Source organism: Triturus cristatus, chromosome 1_2 (assembly GCF_964204655.1).
Source record: "Triturus cristatus chromosome 1_2, aTriCri1.1, whole genome shotgun sequence".
In the NCBI taxonomy this organism is placed as follows: Eukaryota; Metazoa; Chordata; class Amphibia; order Caudata; family Salamandridae; genus Triturus; species Triturus cristatus.
The window spans coordinates 644,128,900-644,148,478 of record NC_140580.1 but is presented as its reverse complement, the minus strand read 5'-3'; the positions used below and the strand labels follow the sequence as shown (position 1 = coordinate 644,148,478).

General features: G+C 47.1%; 1 protein-coding gene across 2 annotated transcripts in view; it reads right to left on the bottom strand.

Annotated features, from left to right (window-relative positions):
* Window positions 1-19,579, bottom strand: part of SHLD2 (shieldin complex subunit 2) — an 844,943-nt gene that overhangs the window by 160,292 nt on the left and 665,072 nt on the right. For both annotated transcript variants that reach the window (XM_085607834.1, XM_085607842.1), the window contains one exon: window positions 2,446-2,680. In XM_085607834.1, the coding sequence (XP_085463960.1) occupies window positions 2,446-2,680 (235 nt within the window). The remainder of the gene's footprint in view (window positions 1-2,445; window positions 2,681-19,579) is intronic.

The window sequence follows — 19,579 nt, the reverse complement described above, 5'->3', positions numbered from 1 at the left end:
AAAGGTTAAATAGTGCTGATCAATGATTCTCTTTCTTAGCATCAAAATAAGTCGTTTCAACAAAGGAAACAAAGACGTTATGACTTACCCAACAGGATGCGTGCATTTACAGTAACTGCACTTGCTTAGACCGGAGCACCACACTGGGACTGCGACAAAGTCCCACACTGTGATCAACACACAACTGCAGCATGTTTGTCTCAGGGGAAGAAAGAAAACCTTGTTTAAGTCCTGCTGCAAAAGTGGCTCGCCTACAATATTTTGGGTATTTTCCTCTTGGAAATTATTGATGGGTTACGCAGGACAGTGCATGGGTTCCCTGCTCTTCACATCAGTCTAAGCACTGGTTAGTGATCCTCAACACAGTCGCAAGCAGCTGGGCTTTGACATCTGAGTCCAGTAACGCAGGTTCTTCGCATCCGTAGCAGTACAGCCTCTCCTCCAGTCCTTCAGCAATGCATGCTTCTCTGCAGTTACTGAAGTCTGACCCCACATTGCTGTAGCAAGGCTGCTAATCCTTCTGTCCCTTGTGTAGTGCTCCTCTGTCCTGGGCTGCTCTGAGACTGGTTGTTGGGGTGGTGGGTCCCAAATAGCCATTCAAGATTCAGAAGAAATTCGTTTTTTTTCTGGGATCCAACTGAGCTCAAGTGCATCTTGCTTGAAATGGATTTAAATCTCCTAGAAATTAATATCCCATCATGGATCTGCGGTCCTGTGATACCACCATGATCAGCCAATCAGTTACTTGTTGCTGTGGCTCCATCCTCTAATGCCAGCACTGATCACAGGCGGTGGGACTGAGCACAGCTCCTTCAGTCAGGTTTTTCTGTGACCTTGTCCTTGGTCAGAGTCTTTGATAAGAAATATATTTCCTTCAAAGCCACCTGGTAACCTTCTGTGATGGGGGCTGAACCAGTGGGTAAGCACACACATTTTCTCCCTGTTTTATTCTAGCTACAATTGCCAGGCATGGATGGTGGTGGTAGGGGGGGTGGGGAGGAGTCGGCAGCCCAGGGACAAGAGAGAGAAAGGGGAGACAGAAATTTATGCGCTTGCGATGTTTAATTAGGGGCACTCAGTCAACAACAGAACAGAAAGCTGTCCTTGCTGTGGAGCATTGCTGGAGAGTGTTGCACATGTCATGTTCGCTTGGCCAGCCTATAAGATTGCTAGAAACTAATTGGCTGAGACCTATCTGCAGTGGCATGGGCACTCGTGATCATCGGGCTGCCCTCCGCATTTTAAAATCTGAACCTAGAGTACTCTTTTCTTGTGGGGTGGCAACGTTCTTGAGTCACGCTTGGCTACTTAGGCACAAAGCCCTGCGAGGGGCGACCCTACCCTAGGCCTTGGTTCACCAATGCGGCAATAAAGATTTATGTGATGTCCTTTTTAATATCTTTGCAGATTAGCTTGCAGGCCATTCTCTTTTTAGCACATCTCTCATGAGGACATAACACCACCACATTATATAAAATGGGCCGTGACGAACTGTGCTACACATTTTTATTTTACTTTCGTGATTTTTCACAAATTTAGCTTGGGTATTTGTTAGGGTACGCATTTGTTAAAATCTGTACATACATTTTTATGTCATGATGTTTTTAGCGCAATTTCTTTTCCCCAGATTTTTTAAAGTTTGTTAAAAATGCTGTATAATCACATCCTTAGCGAGCTTGTTGCATTTATAGGTTTGTTATTCATGTTTTTATCCTTTGTATAAATGCCAAACAATGCTTGTATGACACAAGCTGTCGAAATAAAGCTATTGATAGTTTGAATTAGAGGCAATACCCTTCCTGGGGCTCCACATACACAGGGAGAACTCCAGTGTGTGGTAACCCAATCCCTCTTGTACACTTTATTCATGCCGTACACATATACACACACATTTTCTTATGGGGAGATGGCAGCAAAGGGTGCCTGTCAAGCTTTAAACAGGTTACATCATAGTATTACAAATTTAGCATTAACCAATATAGATCTGAATATATGGCCGAGTCTGGTGGCTTAGTGGACTAATGCATCCACTGAGGGCCTGCCTGTGTTTAACCTCATGGTCACAGGTTCAAATCCCGGCAGGTCACTCAGCTTCTCATCCTTTCTGAGATTGATAAAATGAGCACCACTGAGTTGGGTAATAATAAACATCTGTTATTCACCGGCAAGATGCCCCGATGGGGGGTGAACATGCATTTTACAAATACATATGTTTATGTTACGTTAATGTATGAGTGCATGCACTTCATGCGATGTTTCAAAATGAAAGAACCCCTGAAAAAGCATCTGCAGTGAATACAGAACTGTTTGTGAGTATAAATGCAATCCAAATTTACAGTTCCTACTAGCCTACAGATGGTTAGAATTTTGAAAACCACATTTGTTAATATAAAATCCTACATGTTAAGCAATGCAATGAGTCAATCAAAATAGAACAGAAAGTACCTGTAGAACATCTTGACTTTGTTGAATGGAAGGCATCTGTAGCACTGCTGGTAGACCATGTTCTCATCTGTCTTGAGCTCGCAGCCACATTTTCCGCACCCTGAATATGTAATCACAGGTAATGATGTCACAATATTTTCCAATGGGGTGCTGGAATCCAAGATCAGATACTTGATTTGGAGGGCGTCCAATCTAAACTTCAGCTCTGAAATGTGTGCTCTCACTTGCACTACTCCTGGAATATGAAAAGAAAGGTATATATTCTGATATTTAATCACCCTGGCGAATCCGACAAGATTTCTGTTAACGCAATATAAATGTGCAAATTACTTCTACCAGCCACCGTTGAAAAACATTTTTGTTTACATCATTACACTTACTAAATGGTTTGAAGGAGTATAAATACATGGAAACTAGTGTAACCTGCACATGTAATAACTGGCATTTCTCTTTCAGAGTGGGATGGCACTTACCAACATTTGGTAAGCAAAGCGGGGGAAGGGCAGGTGTGGGACGGCATGAGGGCGCAGAGATGGGGGCCATGCAAGCTTTCTGAGCTAATGTAGCAAGCCAGAGTCTGTTGGTGTTAACCACATGAGTATAAAAAGAAGGAGATCCAAGTTTGTAATTTGTGTGGTAAACTATTTCAAGTCAATGACATATTTCTCTCGGTTTTAGAGGAAGACATTTCTCAACAGGGTAAAATAAGAGCAGAAAATCCTTGGCACGCAGTATATGGTATTCGTGTATATTCCTGGAAAGATACATCTGTTGTAGAGGAATGGGCCTATAGATGGAAATATGTAGGTTTCAGACTAACAAAAAGTAGAAAATATATGACAGAAGATGATGCAAATCTCTTCTCTTACAATTACAGCATTGGAAATTGGGACCAAAGTGCTTGACTTTTAACAAATAGTAGCTGTGCCTATTTTGTGCATGTTTACTGGCGAGATAGAGGTGGAGGAGACACTGAAAGCTTGCAATTCTTGATCCCAGCTAATAAACAAGCTCCAAATCCAGCTATTTACAAATAGATGTGACGCAAAGGCTCTCTTTGGTGGGTCATGATTCTCCTATTCGGTGGCTTTCGTCAAGCTGAAGCCTTAAGCATGAAAGAGAGCTCAGTGAGTGCAGGAATCAACAAATACAATGCAATACAACCAATCCATTTTACTGTACTGTGAAATACATAAAAAGACGTTAACATTAGTGTCAGGGCCCTCAGACAGGAGGCAGAGATGGGACTGCGTCAGCATGCAGGTCTCCAGAAATTGTACAGTCCTGCAAGAGGAAATATTTCAGTCTCCCAATTCTAGGCATACACCCACGCAGTCCTGGAGTCTTTTCTGCCTCTTACTTGCAACAAGAATTTTGGCGACTTCTTGTTGCAAGTAGTACCTCAGCTTAAGACAACAATGTCAGACAATCTACAGTTTGGCATCATACAGAGTAAAACCACTAACAATGATTGTTGTGAATTTTCAAGCCAAGGAAAAGCTTGGCCACCCGTGTCATCTCCGACTTCCACTTCAAAGGCAGATGAGGATAATAACTGACAAACCACCCTGCAAATCTCAGGCTGCAGTTGCTACAAAGTTACGATGGCTCCATCATTTTCCTTTAAAGATGAACTTTCAACCTTCAAAAGAAATTCACAGCGGAGCTTAAAGAAGTTTGCAGGGATGTGGACGGCATCGGGGAAAGAGTTGCCGCGTTAGAAGACAAAAGTGATGGGCGTGACACGGAACTGGTGGCGTTGCAACAAGAGATCATTAGGATCCATGATCAGCAGGTTGACCTCCAGACGCATGTCGAGGACCTGGAAAATCGGTCTACGAATCCGCGGAGTGAAGATAGCTGACGACTCGAAAGATCTGTTTAGCTTCACGAGAGAGCTCTTTAATCATATACTGGACCGACCACCGGAGACGGAGTTGCGGATCGACCGGGCGCATAGAGTGGGACCCCCGAGGCCCTCGTCCGCCACTCCGTCCGACATCTTAGTGTGCGTACAAGATTATCGCACTAAGGAGGACATACTTCGCAAAGCTCGTCAAAAACACCTGGTGGTGTTTCGCGACCATGCGCCGGTCCTTTACCAGGATCTCTCAGCACTCACGCTCCATAAACTTAGACTTTTCAAGCCAATCACAACGCATCTTCAGCAGCGCAACATTCCGTATAGCTGGGGACATCCCTTTCGCCTGGTGTTCCGCATTGATAACACACTATACCAATTGCGCTCTTTGTCAGAGGCTGCTAAACTGTTGGGGGTGGAGCTACCGGCGGAGGACAGCGGAGATGATGGTTCCCCGGTGAACGCAAAGGATACCAGGCCCGGGTGGCGCTAACAGGGATGTCGTCGGCGCGCTAGGAAACCTCCAGTGGCGGAGATCCTTAGGGGCCAGCAAGCAGCTTTAGAGACTGTCTCCGTGGGACTGAACAAATCCCCACCCGGCTGATTTAAGCAGCACTTACAGACGGTTTGATTCCTTGATTCCTGTGCCGGCCGTCGGCGGGCCTTCCCATTGGGGTACTCTATTCCACGTTGCTGACTTACCATTCACCGGAAGGTGGAGGACACTTGTTTTGGACTTTCATTGTTCAGATGTTGGGATTTTTGGGTAGGGTTTGGGGGATCTGGTTAGGGGGGGGGGCTTGGGGTTCCATGTCCATCATTGGGTGGAGTTGCTGCGAACTCACTGGCGCGACGAATACACACCGCTCGTCCATGGCATGTTCCCCTTTCATGTGATACGCTACTCTCCTTGCGTTCCCTGGGTTTTCTGGATAAGGTGAATGCCCCCGCACACGCTTAAAGTATTAACTCTCAATGTTCGGGGTCTCAACAACCCAGTTAAGCGCAGAGCCATACTGTCATGCTTGGAGAAAACGCAGGCCGACATCTGTCTCCTCCAAGAGACCCACCTCCTGACTCAGGACTGTCACCGGCTCCAATCCCGAAAGCTCCCGACACAGCTCTTTTCTTCTGGCCCCACCAAGGCTGCGGGGGTGGTGATCTTAGTGGCTCATTGGTTCAGGGGGGAAGTTCTGCAGAAAGAGGCGGAAATTAGAGGTCAGTTATTAGTCTATAGATTTGCTCTGGGTGCCTTGACCTTCACCATTGGCTCGCTCTACGCCCCTAATGAGGGTCAAGAGCGCTTTTTGCAGTCCGCTCTCACGGAGGTTACGGCCACAAGTGATCGCAATATTCTCCTGGGTGGGGATTTGAATCTTGTTTTTGATAACGTACAAGACAGATCTTGCCAACGCGCACACCAGACTGGCACGCTCTCGGCGGCAGGACTTGACCGTATACAAGACTTGGGATTGTGTGATTTGTGGCGTAGCTTCCATCCGCAGAGCCGGGAATTTTCTTATTATTCCCATGCACATAAGACATATGCTCGGCTGGATTACCTCTTGGCCTCCTCCTCGGTCAGGGCGATGGCATCAGGGGCTGAGATAGGGGTGACTTCTCTTTCCGACCAAGCTCTGGTGCTTACTACTTTGACTCTACCACCGGTGGTGCGGCCTGACAGGGTATGGCGCCTCAGGGACACTCTGTTACACCGGGAAGATGTAATAGTGCACATCCGAAGATCCATCACAGATTTTCTCTCGCACAATGCCAATACTGACACAACCTTAGCGACACAGTGGGCAGCGCTGAAGGCAGTCCTCAGGGGAGAGTTTATTGCTATCTCGGCCGCTGACAATCTAGAGCGTGGATGTAAGCGGGAGGAGCTCACCCAAAAAATAGGGAATTGGAGCAAATACATCAGAGGACGGGCGACCCCAGAGTGTGGCGCCAGCTCAAAGCAGTATGACAGCAACAGGCGGCTCTCGATCAGGACAGAGCAGAGTACGCTGCCCTGTGATTAAAGCATGCCTACTACACTGGGGGGGATAGGTGCGGGCGCCTTTCTCACCCATAAGCTCCGGGATGTCCGAAAACGTCAGGGGGTCCGCGAGATCTGTAAAGAGGATGGCACGAGAGTTACAGAGGACAGGGACATAGCCAAGGCATTCCGTGAATTTTACACCAACCTGTATGCCAGCTCCCAATTGAACGCTGATAATGGGGCTGCCTTTCTAGACTCGGTCACGCTCTCAACTTTAACCAAGCACCAGGCGGATCAGCTGGATAGAGACATTCGTCCGGAGGAGGTGATTGCTGCCATCTCCCGGTTAAAATTGGCGAAAGCCCCTGGGCCGGATGGCTTCACCACCATCTTTTATAAGAAGTTTTGAACTCTGCTAGCGCCCCTCCTCACCCAGCTATTCAATTCCTTCTCAGCCGCGGGAGCGATTCCGCCAGACCTTTTGGGGGCTCTTATAGCAGTTATCCCCAAGTCGGGGAAAGATCAGACTCGCTGTGGGGCATACCGTCCCATTTCGCTGTTGAACGTCGATCTTAAGCTCTACACGGGAATAATGGCCAGTCGGCTAGCACCCTATATGCCAGGTCTTATTGACCCGGACCAGGCGGGGTTCATCCCAGAGCGTCAAGCCCCTGACAACACGAAACGTGTCTTGCATCTGGTTGAAAAGGCCTCCCGTACGACGGGAGAATACATGCTGCTCACGATCGACGCTGAAAAGGCGTTTGATCGTGTCCATTGGCCCTATCTGGAGCAGGTGTTGCTACGGATGGGTCTGGGAGAGAAATTTCGCACCCATATTTTTAACTGCTACAAGTTCCCGTCGGTTTGGGTAAATGGCCACACGTCCTCCAGCTTCCCTACAGCGCGGGGCATGAGGCAGGGGTGTCCGTTGTCGCCTCTGCTTTTTGCCGCCTATATGGAACCCCTCGCCCAGAGGATTAGGCAAAATCCAGAGGTCTCAGGAATCAAGTTTGGGGGATATGTCCATACCATCAGCCTCTACGCAGATGATGTGTTGCTATCTTTATCTAACCCGCGGGAGGCACTGCCGCCCTGCATGGCGGACCTGGACAACTTTACACGGGTCGCGGGGTACTAGGTGAATGCCGAAAAGTCGTTAGCCCTTAGTCTCTCCCTGTCTCCACCCACCCGGGAGTACTTGCAGAGCTCACTCCCCTTCCAGTGGGCAGAGGATTTGGTTCCATACTTGGGGATTCAGTTGGCCTCTACACTTCCGCGGGTGGTGGCCCTCAACTATGCAGCCTTGCGTCGGAAGATCCGCAAGGAGCTAGGGCTGTGGAAGTATTATCCTCTTTCTTGGCTGGGCAAGATTGCGGTGGTCAAGATGACCATATTGCCGCAGATCCTATATCTATTCCGCACCATTCCCCTACAGCCGCCTACCGGATGGCTTCAGCAGACACAATCAGAACTGGCCCAGTTTATTTGGAACGGGCGGAAGCCGCGAATGAAGAGGTTGTTGTCCACTCTCTCACCTGAAAATAGGGGTTCGGGATTCCTGATCTTCAGCTCTACTTCCAGGCCCCCCAGCTACGTCACCTGGTGGAGTGGAGCCGCTGGGATTCGGAGAAACATTGGCTGTTTCAGGATCAAGCGGTAGCAGCCCGACCTCTGCAGGAAATCCCCTTTCTGCGTAAACAGCATAGGACTTCTAATCTCTATGCCTCCTATATCACCCGTGTCCCTCTGGAGATATGACACCGCACTAACGTCTCTCATGACTTCACTACCTTTCCCTCCCCGCTTACTCCCTTGTTCGACAATCCGGAATTTGCCCCCGGGATGGATTTGGTTGCCTAAGGTGGGTGGAAACCGGCCGGATGCCGTTGTCTCTATCACATGTATGATGCCGAAGGTGTGCGCCCGTTTCAGCAATTCAGGCAGGAATACGGGCTGCCGGAAACGGAACGGCTCCGGTACCTCCAGGTCCGGCACTGGGCGCTCGACGGGCGGGTTCGTCCATTTGCAGATCAAAGGCTTTCCCAGTATGAGCGATAGTTAGTAACGCGCACATCGGATAAACAGTTAATCTCCGATCTGTATAGAATGATGCCGGTTCGATTCGCACACACTTACAACTCGGGTAAGACGCGATGAGAGAGGGAATTGGGTAGAACTCTGACACACAAGGAATGGGAGGGAATTTATTATAGGGCCCGACATTCAGCGTACCACATGGGACTCACCGACACATTCACAAAGGTTGCGACATATTGGTACTACACCCCGGAACGTTTATACGCTATGGAATGGACGAGGGACGCAAAGTCTTGGAGGGGTTGTGGGCAGATAGGCAACCTGACCCATTTACTCTGGGAATGTGAGTATGCCCAGCCATACTGGTCCCAGGTGCTCGATGAGGTGAACAAGCACTTTAATACAGCGATACCGCGCTTCCCGACGTACACACTGTTGGGCCTCCCATCTTCAAGCATAGTGGTAAGGGGCCCGCCCACTCATTTTGAACCCACAGGGTGTTGATAATTTCCTTTGTTGGTGTCTCTCTGTGTGTTTTGAAATGTCAATAAAAGATTTAAACCATAAAGATGAACTTTCCTCCTTGCCATCTGGACTGGACTGAGGAACCAAAAGTAGCCCTGGCAAAAATGGTCAAACTATTCCTAGGCCCTTCATCTCCTTGCAAAATCTCTATCCATTCATCCAGCCTCTCTCTTCTTTTCCCCTTTCTCTTTTTAAACTTTTCTGGTGTTTGCTCTTTCATGGTCTTTTTGATACATGATACAGAGGTGACAAAGCACACACACTCCCAAACAAGAATCAGTTCTTAAGCAGTCAGCAAGTGTGCATGGATTGCAAAATGTGAAAGTAGCCGCCAAAACTGAATCTTTTCAGAGTTTACTCTCTCTCTCTCCCAGGCCCACTGCTCTTGCTCTTTCCTTGAGAGAAATAATTAAGAGTTAAGGAGGTCCATTCTGTTCACCAGTGGGCAGAGCCAGGATCATCATGGCTGCTCTGAGCTTCTGCTCCGCTAAAGCCCCGCGTTCAACATCCAGCGCGGCGATCAAACCCCATTTTAACAGATAATTAATCCACCTCCTGATGTCTGATGGTCAGGACCGTCTGCCGCTGTGGCCGCCGTACAAAACAGATGCTGCAACACTGGGATTTCAGCACCTGACCTTCCCGACGATATTGCCTCAAGATGGCGCCTAGGATTGAACAGACCCGCCTTTGAAATACCGGAGCTGTGTGGCCCGTCCGCTGCGCATTGAAAACATCCCTTGGCCGCAGCGGACATGCCGGTTTGTTAGCCTTGAGACATCTGTTTACCGAAGATAGAGGTGAGCGGCCCCCCCTCCCCCCTGCGCGAGGCTTAATGGCGGCTCCCACAGCGCTGCCCACCGTAATGGGTGATGTGCCCCAGCGCCCTTTCAGGGTCTGCGCACGCCTCGAGAGCCTAGGGACACCAGGGTGAGTGCGACCCTTCCCTCCCCACAAAGCTCTGTTGTACTTGGCTCTCTCCCGATCTGGAAAAGGGTCCCAGGATGCCTGACCCCAACATGGCCGGCACATGTAACTCCTTCCCCCTTGCTGAACTTTTACCTACTCATCCCTTCCTGGACTATGCCTGACCTCAAGAGGACTTCTAGATCTCTTTTTGACCATGGCCTCCCGCCCCTGCACTACTCTGACATTCCCGGAGGACACATGACCTCTTTCTTGACTGCGGAGTCCGAGGATTATGTCCGATGCCCGGTGGAGCTGCTCTGTTCAGCTAATAAGGAGATCTGGCTTGGTTCACCCCCTAACCGTCACCTGCCCAGCCGGACTTTGGGCACAGTTTTTCTCCTCTTCTCCCTGTCTCGCCCACCCTCCCTCTCTACTGCTCTCTCCTTCTCTCCTGTTATTGTGTCTCATATATTTTGATGTTACGTAAATTGTTATTATTGTTGTAACTTTGCTGAACTTATGTAAAGCGCTCTGATACCTACGGGTCTAGCCAGTGCTATATAAAACTCTTTAAATAAAAATAAATAAATAAAGCAGACTTCAAGATAGCATTTCCTACTTTATAAATGGGATGTTATTGGCATATCAAAAGTGGGTGATCTTTGGGTAAGGGGAAAAATAATCCCATTCTCTGACCTACAGAAAAAATATGAACTGTCCGATACTGAAACATTCAGATATGAACAAATAAGACATGTTTTAATGGCAGTTGTTCAAGCTGAAGAGGACATACATGAGGCCTTGCCACTAGAGGAAAGACTCCTGACAGAATATATGGGACATAGGGCCATTTCCCTTTCTTATAAAAAAATAATAAATAACCTGCCTGACACACTTCAGTGTCTTTGCGAGCACTGGCAGGCAGATGTAGGAAACCTGGAGGAAGAGGACTGGCGCGAGGCGCTCTCCTCCCCTCGTGAAGCAGCCATGTTATCGCGGTTGAGATTGATTTCACTAAAAATACTTCATAGATCATACCTTTCCTGTGTTACTCTGGTCAAAATGGGACGGAGAGAAGAGGCATGGTGCAGAAGGTTATGTGGGCGGGAGGGTACATTTTACCATACACTTTGGGATTGCCCCAGCTGTCATGGTGTACTGGGAAGCAGTTATTGCCTGTATGCAAGATGTCAGTGGTGGAGACCTCCATCTATCTCCTAAACTATGTATACTTAATATATGGGAAGCAACTGACATGATCCATATGGAGCAACTTTGGATCACCATGGGAGTGATAATCGCAAAACGAAAATTAGCCGGAAGTGGAGAGTGGCTGAGTCACCAACCCTAGAGGAGTGGGAACCAGACATGGATTGGTGCATGATAGCAGAAAGAGAAGTCTACAAAAGCAGGGGGTGCCCCTGGAAGTGGGACCGCATATGGGGTAAATGGAACACCCAAAGGGGCAATATTTGTATTTCCCCCTCTCCATCCGAGGGAACAGATCCGTTGGGGAAGGGAATATCGTGTATGTAAATGACGAAGAAATGTGATGGGTTATTGGTGTTTGAGATTGATAGGGGTGAAAGTAATTCTAAATCTGTTTATTTGTCCAATATTGTGGTGGTCTTTGATATCTGCTGTATAAGTACCTAAATAAAATTTAAAAAAAGAGTTAAAAAAAAGATAGCATTCTCTATCACACAAACTCATGTAACTTTGTCAGAAGGTAAAAGACCACCCAATGGTAAACGCTCAGTGAGATGAGACTGAAGCGGAGACATAACCCATCACTTAAGATGTGAAACACTGACCAAACAGAATATTTGACAAATTAGATTGCAGAACCTCATCCTCTCATTGCCCCAAGTCAACCCCACATCCTTGACAGGGTTCAGCAAGATTTGTAACCAGAAACCCAGGTAGGCAGGCACAAATCACATACAAACAAATCTGGCAAAACGTAAGCACATATTAAGAAAACTTTCACTAGTTGGACTGAAGGAGTATATAGGACGAAAGAAGCATTTCTTAGAACCAGCTCCAAAAATAAGACCAGAGTTTTTGGCCAAGAAAGTTTATCAATGATAAGGCATGGTTCAGTGGTCCTTATACACCTAATATATGTAACCACAAAGTTATATTGGTACTGAATAACACTGCATTCAGACCGTATTCAGGAATATGTGGATTTGAGCAGTACTGTTTTTGCGTGGAGACCATTTCTATCAATTACATGGTTCTGCTTCTCATCGGCAGAAATTTGAGGGAGTGCAGACCCACAGAGAATACACATTGTGGGAGATTACCTGATGTCACAATGCCCTTCCCAAAATGACAGAAGTGCTCCTTTCTTGCAAAAGAAGATACCCCTGACTGAGTACTGTGGGTTGTAGTATAGAGCAGTGGTATGTTTCTTGAGAATCATAACGTGACCAAGGACAGAAGATTGATAATTTTAGTGGCCAGCAACAAGGACCAATGTTGTCCTCAAGCCTGGGTCTCACGACTGAACACAAGCTACATAAGAAACACACCCAGGGTAGGTGAGCACCCAATCCATGATAGGAACAATCTGTGCTAAGTGGCATGCTAGCCTGAGAAAATAAATTCCCATCAGGAAATGATATAGAATACTTTCACCATTCCTGAGAGGTAGGTAGCTAGCTGTGGATGCAGTCTGGTGAATTTGTCAAGATGGCTTAATTTTTTTGATGTTCCTTTGCTCTTGGGAAACCACTCTATCTACCTCGACTTCAAGCTTGTGCAAACTAATAACTGAATAGAGGACATCATACGGTCAACAGAAGAAAGAAAATTATTAAAAGGTTTACTCTAAAGAGCACAAAGCTTCTCATAATCTTTATTCATTAAGCGTTCATCTTCTCTAGAGGAACTGCTCTCACTGATGATGTGCCTAACACTACCATTTTGAAAGAGAGCCTTTTTGAACAGTGTGACTGACCCCTTGTTAAGATTCATTTGACTCACATGGAGCGAGGGGGAGTGGACATAATCCTTTCTGGCTTGCATGGCTTTGTAAGCCAGTTTTAAGATCCTGCAGAAATGAATCAGTACTCCAGATTTGGAAATAATTGCATGCCCAGACATAGAAATGCATTATCATCAGCTGTATGTACTTTCTGACAACTATGGAGCTGCATTGAAGGAAAGAGGCAGCACGGAGAGAGGCATTAATCTTGGTAGATATTTATGGTGTGTTTTCATATTGGACTATGACATCTAGCAAACGAAGTCAAGTGCCTTCCCTTATTCTGGGAAGATATGAGTTAAAATCATTGACTGGAACCGTTTATTTTGTCACTATTTGTTTAGTCAACTGGACCCTATGATAGACATGAACTTACTCTTTTCCTTCAGACTGTGAAAAGCATAACAAATTAGACATTCTTTTCATGCCACAGAGGCATTACCTTACTTCCTCAGGCAATGTACTCGCCTGGTATGATGTCTACAGATGTCAGGTGTCCTCCATTCTGAAGAAGATTAGAAAATGAGGTGACAGAAGGGTAATGACACTCTTGTCATTTATCTTCAGGGCCTTCATGCTTACAACAATAGGCTCCCAATGCTTACAGAAAATGAGATGGGTTCCATCCTCAAGGCTGGTAGGAGAGAAAATCTTGATTTATTATTTTTGCTGAGGCCCATCATGGAGCAATTCGTTTGCTTACATGATCTCCCTAGTAAGCTTTTATTCTTAATAAAAGTGATAAGCAGCTGCTGTTAACCAAATTGATAATAACCTGATGTAAAGTCACAGAGTCTATAGCTGCCTGCCACTGCATTTTAAAGGTGTCCAGGTTCATGAATACAGTCCTGGTTTGGACTGCGCTGGATTATCCTGCCAGGGTCATTTTTTGTTTTTCTGCTTGTAATCCACTACAACAGAATTCAAATGAAAATTACACTGTATTGGTGTTTTCTTATTTCTTCTCAGAAACAGAGAATCAAAACCTCAAAGCCAAAAAGGGTTAAAAAAACGAACTGAGAAAGAACATTTGATATAATTTAAAGCCAAGCAATGTGCACCTAAGAACTACTGCAGTATAAAAAACACAAAATGCAAAACAATAAAACATTTGCGGCTTATGCTAAATTCTCTTTGTAAATTATAGTATATACAGAAATCCTGTTTTTACAGAGATACCCTATTAACTGTGATGAAAGTGGTTTATTGTATTCTGTGGTTGAAGACCTCACCATGCAAAAATTCACTAAACCATCTTGGGTCCAGTCAGGCTCGTTTGTAAATGCTTAGCTCAACCCTGGGTAGTTGTGGCTTCCAGCAAGCAGTTCTTTTTTCAAAGGAACAAGGGCAAAGCATTTAGAAGTACCATACAAATTGAATAAGAAAGAAGCACAACACAAAGGAAACCCGACACCACTTTATAAAACTAGAACTCTAATATGACTTTTTAGACAGCAAAACAAACAAAACCTACCTGAGGGTTCCAGAGATATAAATTATAAATTAAATCATAAATCACTGTTTTCACTCCAAATGCACACGAGCAGTGGCAACTACCACAGTCTGCGGTTACCTTGAAAACATTTTATACAGTTGTGTTCGGGTACACCGGCCTGCTTTGGACAACCAACTGAAGCAAGGAACAAATCACAAGGACCAGTAATACTCAGCAAGACACTTATCTTGTAGTCAAAGCAGTCTCCAGTTCAGTTCCAGGTCTATAGGCAAACTGCCCAAAACATCAATGGAGTGGCCCTGATGCAAGGGATACAGGATGCTGATCCAGTCAAAGGGGGTTTTCCTTAGGCCACCCCTTAGTCCACAACCACAGTGGGGCAACTTTGGCCAAATAAGTCGATGTCCCTCGAAGTCCAGGCAAAAAGCAGTTGCCACTGGTCTGTTGGTCTCCGGTCACTGAGAAACCAGTGGTTCCATTTAACTGCAGCTAGTGTCTGTCTTGGGTGACCAAACTGCACTTTGACGACTCTCCCGGGTCCAGCGGACCCGGGTGCTTTTAAGTGTCGGGGTAGGGTCTCCTGAACTGTGCTTCAGCGGTCAGCGGCGATCAAGCTAATGCAGCTTTTTCAGCATTTGTGGCCCTTGAGTTATAACAGGAAGTCAGCCAACTGACTCTTGGAGTTCAATTCTTCTGTCTGGACCTCAGTAATGAATTTTCCTCTAGCAGGGCACCACAGACACAGACCTCCTTTTCTAACCTTGGATCAGCAGGTGTTGTCCAGTCTTAGGTGCAGCCTCTCTTTGCTGCATCCAGGGAGCAGCAGGGTAGTCCTTCTTTGGTCCTCTCTCCAGTCCAGATGTGATTTGAGGTCTGGGTGCCAGGGGTGCCACTTGTATGCCCATAACTTGCCCTCGAGGATGCAGTGATTACTACCCAATGAGCTAACAGGTCTTATCCCTTCGGATGATGACTTACTGCAATGTGTGGCAGCTAGCTATCCCAGATCACAATATTATGCCCACTCCCACGATGGCAGAACCCTTCTCTCGGTGTGTGAGGCTTGGTAGCCCCCCTACAGGTGTGGCTACTGGGGGATACAAGCCCATGGGACAACAGGTCTGGAAACTGTTTTCCCGTCCCTGTCCCTGATCCTAACCTGTCTACCAGAGCAAAAGAGCAGCAGCTCTTGTGTGTCCATCATTTGTCCTTCACTGGCGGCTTCTCCTTTGAAGCTCGCCATTTGGACTCACACCCTGTGAGGCTACTTGCCAGGGAGAGGTGACACCTCTTCCAATGACAGGCTTCTAATGTGTCCTTTCCTGGGAGTTATTCACACCTCTCCCCAGGAGAGCAGAAAGCTGTCTCATGACCAGCAACTGTAACTGGCCACTGGAATATGTGGGCAAAAGAGTGGCAACTTTCTAAATGTGCCTTATACTCAAAGGATAGATTAAATTCGACTTGGGCATCAAGTCTGGTTTAATGTAACAATTATTTCGATACCTTGAAGTACCAACTTTACTAGTCCCATTCTGAAGTTAGCACAGATGAGTTGTCAGCATGTAACCCTATACTTTTCAATGGGACTACTAGCCTTTCTCCAATAATAACAACAACTTGTGTTTTTTACTGTGAGGACATATAGATATATATATATTTTTAAAGAAATATGTTTATTGACATTTTGCATAATACAGTGTGTAGGGTAAGAGCAGCCACAGAGTAGTGGTAAAAGGTTACAACCTGTCACTAAAATTATCAGATATCAAAGCGTCCACTATTGAAGGAGCGTTTGTGTGACTAGTATCATTGCATACAATCAACAATAATATACAGTAAATCCGGTGTATGCCAGTTCTTAGTGCCGAGCAACGAGGAGCCCAACAGTACCCAGGGCAGAGGTGTGACAGTTCTGCAAGTTAGTACTGTTAGATGCCCTACACATATGGTAGTTACCGAGAGCTGTGGTCAACAACAATGAAATTCGAATAAATGTGTAACATGTCGCTCATACAAGTTAGCCAAGGCAATAAAACACTGATCAAAGAAAAAGAAAAGAAAGTCGCCCAGGGGGTACAGCAGAAGATTCTATAGGGCAGAGTATGTAAGGAGATTCTGCAAGATAAGAAATATGCAGTGCCTTGCCAGGAGGATCAGGGTGGGAGCGCCACCATGTTAGTTCCCCTCAGCCCATCCGCCACCCATCCACCTGCCACGCCTCAGCCTACGGACTGCACACTGCTCCCTTCTGGCTGCATACTACCCATGTGGGCAACAGTTACTACAGCATTCCTGCTGTCCCAGGCTCTAAGCATCTCCACCCATAAAGCAGCAATTGGGTATCCCTGTATCCCACAGGCATCTTCCATGATCAGTGCCCTCTCCTCAGCTCTAGCCCAAGTATCTACGTCCCTTTCCCAGGAACCCACAGTTGGAGCCGTCCACACCCGCAACCTCATTGCTATGCATCGTTTTGCTAAGACTAAAGCAAAGTCAGTGAATCTAGTGCCTACTTTGCACGGCTTGGGTCTGGCGAATTGCCCCAGGAGACACATCTCAATGGTGCAGGGGAGAGGGCGGGCCAGCACCCCATTAAGCATGTGTACTACTGCCCTCCAGAAATCCTGTAGTCCCCGGCTGCTCCATGTCATGTGTGCGTACCCAGCATCCAACTCCCCGCACCGAGGGCAGGTCCGCGACTCCCTGTAACCTTTGGGGGTCAGGTAGGTCATATGCAGGTAGTTAAATTGAACAAGTCTAGAGTTCCAGGAAACACGTTTAGGACTTGTCAAGGCCCTACCCTATTCTGCATCCATTAGGTTCCTGCCAAGCACTACCTTCCACCGCTCTCAGAGCCCCAGTAAGGGCTTCACAGCCATTTCAAGCTGCGCTCTGTAGAGCCCCTTCACAAGATGAAAGCGCGGAGCCCAGGGCCACAAATGCCTGAAGGACGGAATGTGTGTTCGGCTCTCGCCCACTACCGGACCATAAATCCCGGACCGTCCTCACCAAAGCATAGTAGGTAAGGACTTGGCCAGGGGGTAGGCCATACTGGCCCATCGAAGTATCCATTGGGAGCAGCTCCCCCAGCTGAAAACAGTTGCATACCATAATGAGTCCGGCTGCTGTCCAGTCAAGCAGTTATCGGCCCGTAAAAGGAGAGGGCGGCTTCCCGTCCGGCAACTCCACCAGTGGCAGATCAAGGGCACAGAGGGGTGACCTAGCCATTTGCCACAGGCATCTCCGCCAGCACTGCAGTGCCACCTTCAGTAGGAGCCCAGGTGAGGGGGTGAGGGGGTAATTGTATTTGCATGAAGGACCTTTGCCAAAAGAAGTCCCTGGTTTTCAGCCTGCCCAACAGGCCTGACAATCCCAGGTCCTGACATCCAGCCAGCGGGCCAGCCACTGCATCTGAGCAGCTAGATAGAGGTCGAAGTCCGGCGCTGCCAAAGCACCATCTACTGGAACTCTCCGTAAGGTCATCAGAGAGACTCTATTGCACCCCCCATCGTATATCAGTTCTCAAAGTAACAAATCGAGACTATCAAACCAGGATCACGATAACCTTAACTGGGGGTTTACAAAGAAATATAAAAGTCTGGGAAGCATGATCATTAAGGATAAGGAAATGTGGGCCATCACCGATAGCTTCAGGGAGCACCAAAACTGCACACAAGCCTTGATTGAGCGGACTACTAGCCCCAAGTTGCTGTCTCTACGATCATCTAAGGCATGGAACACTTGGATGTCCAGATAACGAAAGGACCGGGGTGACCATGCAAGCCCTACTGGTAAGTCAGGCAGCTGCCTCATCTCCGCCGCCACAACGAAAAGGTGAGTCTTGGTTCTGTTAATTCGAAGGCCAGACAACCCTGAAAACTCATCCAGTAACGCAAGGGCATTGGAAAATCCTGCACATTCGTCTGAAAGATAGAGCAGTGATTGTGGTGTGCATATAATGATATAATATGTTCCTTGCTCTCCAGGACCAACCCGTGGCCCACCCCACATTGGCGGAAGAGCACTGCTAGGGGCTCAATGCCCAGAGCAAACAGGAGGATAAACAGCAGGCACTCATCAGGTGCCTCGGTGTACGGCATAGGAGGGTGATATGACACCACCTGTTTTGACTCGTACCAAGGGGCCTGGGTATAATAGGCGCACCCATCCCTCTCCCAATCCCATTGGCTTCATTAATGCAAAAAGAAAATTGACTCTCAGCGAGTCGAAGGCCTTCTCCAGGTCTATTGACATGATCAATGCATTCGGATATTAATCAGTCTCCCATTGTTTTTTGATATGGAATAGCCAGCAAAGATTCTCAGAGGTAAATCTATTTGGGATAAACCTATTCTTGTCTTTGTGTAGGAGACCCGGCACATAGGGAAGCATTCTCGTCGCTAATATTTTACTGAGGATCTTAAAATCTAGGTTCAACAAAGAGAGGGGGCAATATCCCCATGGGTGTGAGATAGGCAACTTCGATTTAGGGAGGGAAATCACTAGCGCCTCCCTGGTCAAGGACAGCAGGAATCCCAGGTGTACCCTCGGTATATAAGACTTCCAGTCGTGAAGCAAGGGTGGGTGCAAAAGCAGCGTAAAACTTGGAAGGCAGGTCATCAGGGCCCAGGGTTTTACCATTTGCCAGTTCTTTGACTGCAAGACGGATCCCCTGCATCGTTATATACCCTCCCAGTTCCTCCCAGGTTGCCAGATACAGCGTTTGCAACTGTAGAGGTGTCAGGAACTTCTCCAAGGCCTTCGGATCAATCAACCCAGGCTGACCATAAAGCGCTTCGTTGTAGCTACAGAAGGCCGCGTTTATGCCCTTAGGGCACTAAATCAACGGCGCCACATTGGACTAAATCTGGGTTATAGGCGTTCTTCTAGATTCCGGAAGCACCAACCATGCCAGTAGCCTGCCCAATCTACCCCCTCCTCGTGCACCCAAGCAAAATAACCTCTGAGATCTAAATTTTGGAAACGTTCCAGGGCAGCATTGTAATGGCCCCTCGCTTCCGTGAGGAGAGTCTGAGCGAGATCATCAGAGCCCAGTTTGTTACCTAGATTGTGTAGGCTGCCCTCTAGAGTGGAAAGTTACTAATAGAGCCCTCTCTTCACTCCCACCGACTGTCCCATGAAGTGCCATCTTACAATGACCTTAAAGGCGTCCAATTCAATGAGACGATCCTCAGCAGTGTCCTGATTGAGGCTAAAGTATTCGGAAAAATACCTCTGAAGTGTCTCCCTAAAGCATGTACAAAAAGAACAATTGATGGAAAAAATGCTGATCAATGTCAAACATTCACCCCAGTACGGAGATCTGGGCCTAAATCCGTCGTTTTTTTTGCTCCCCATGCC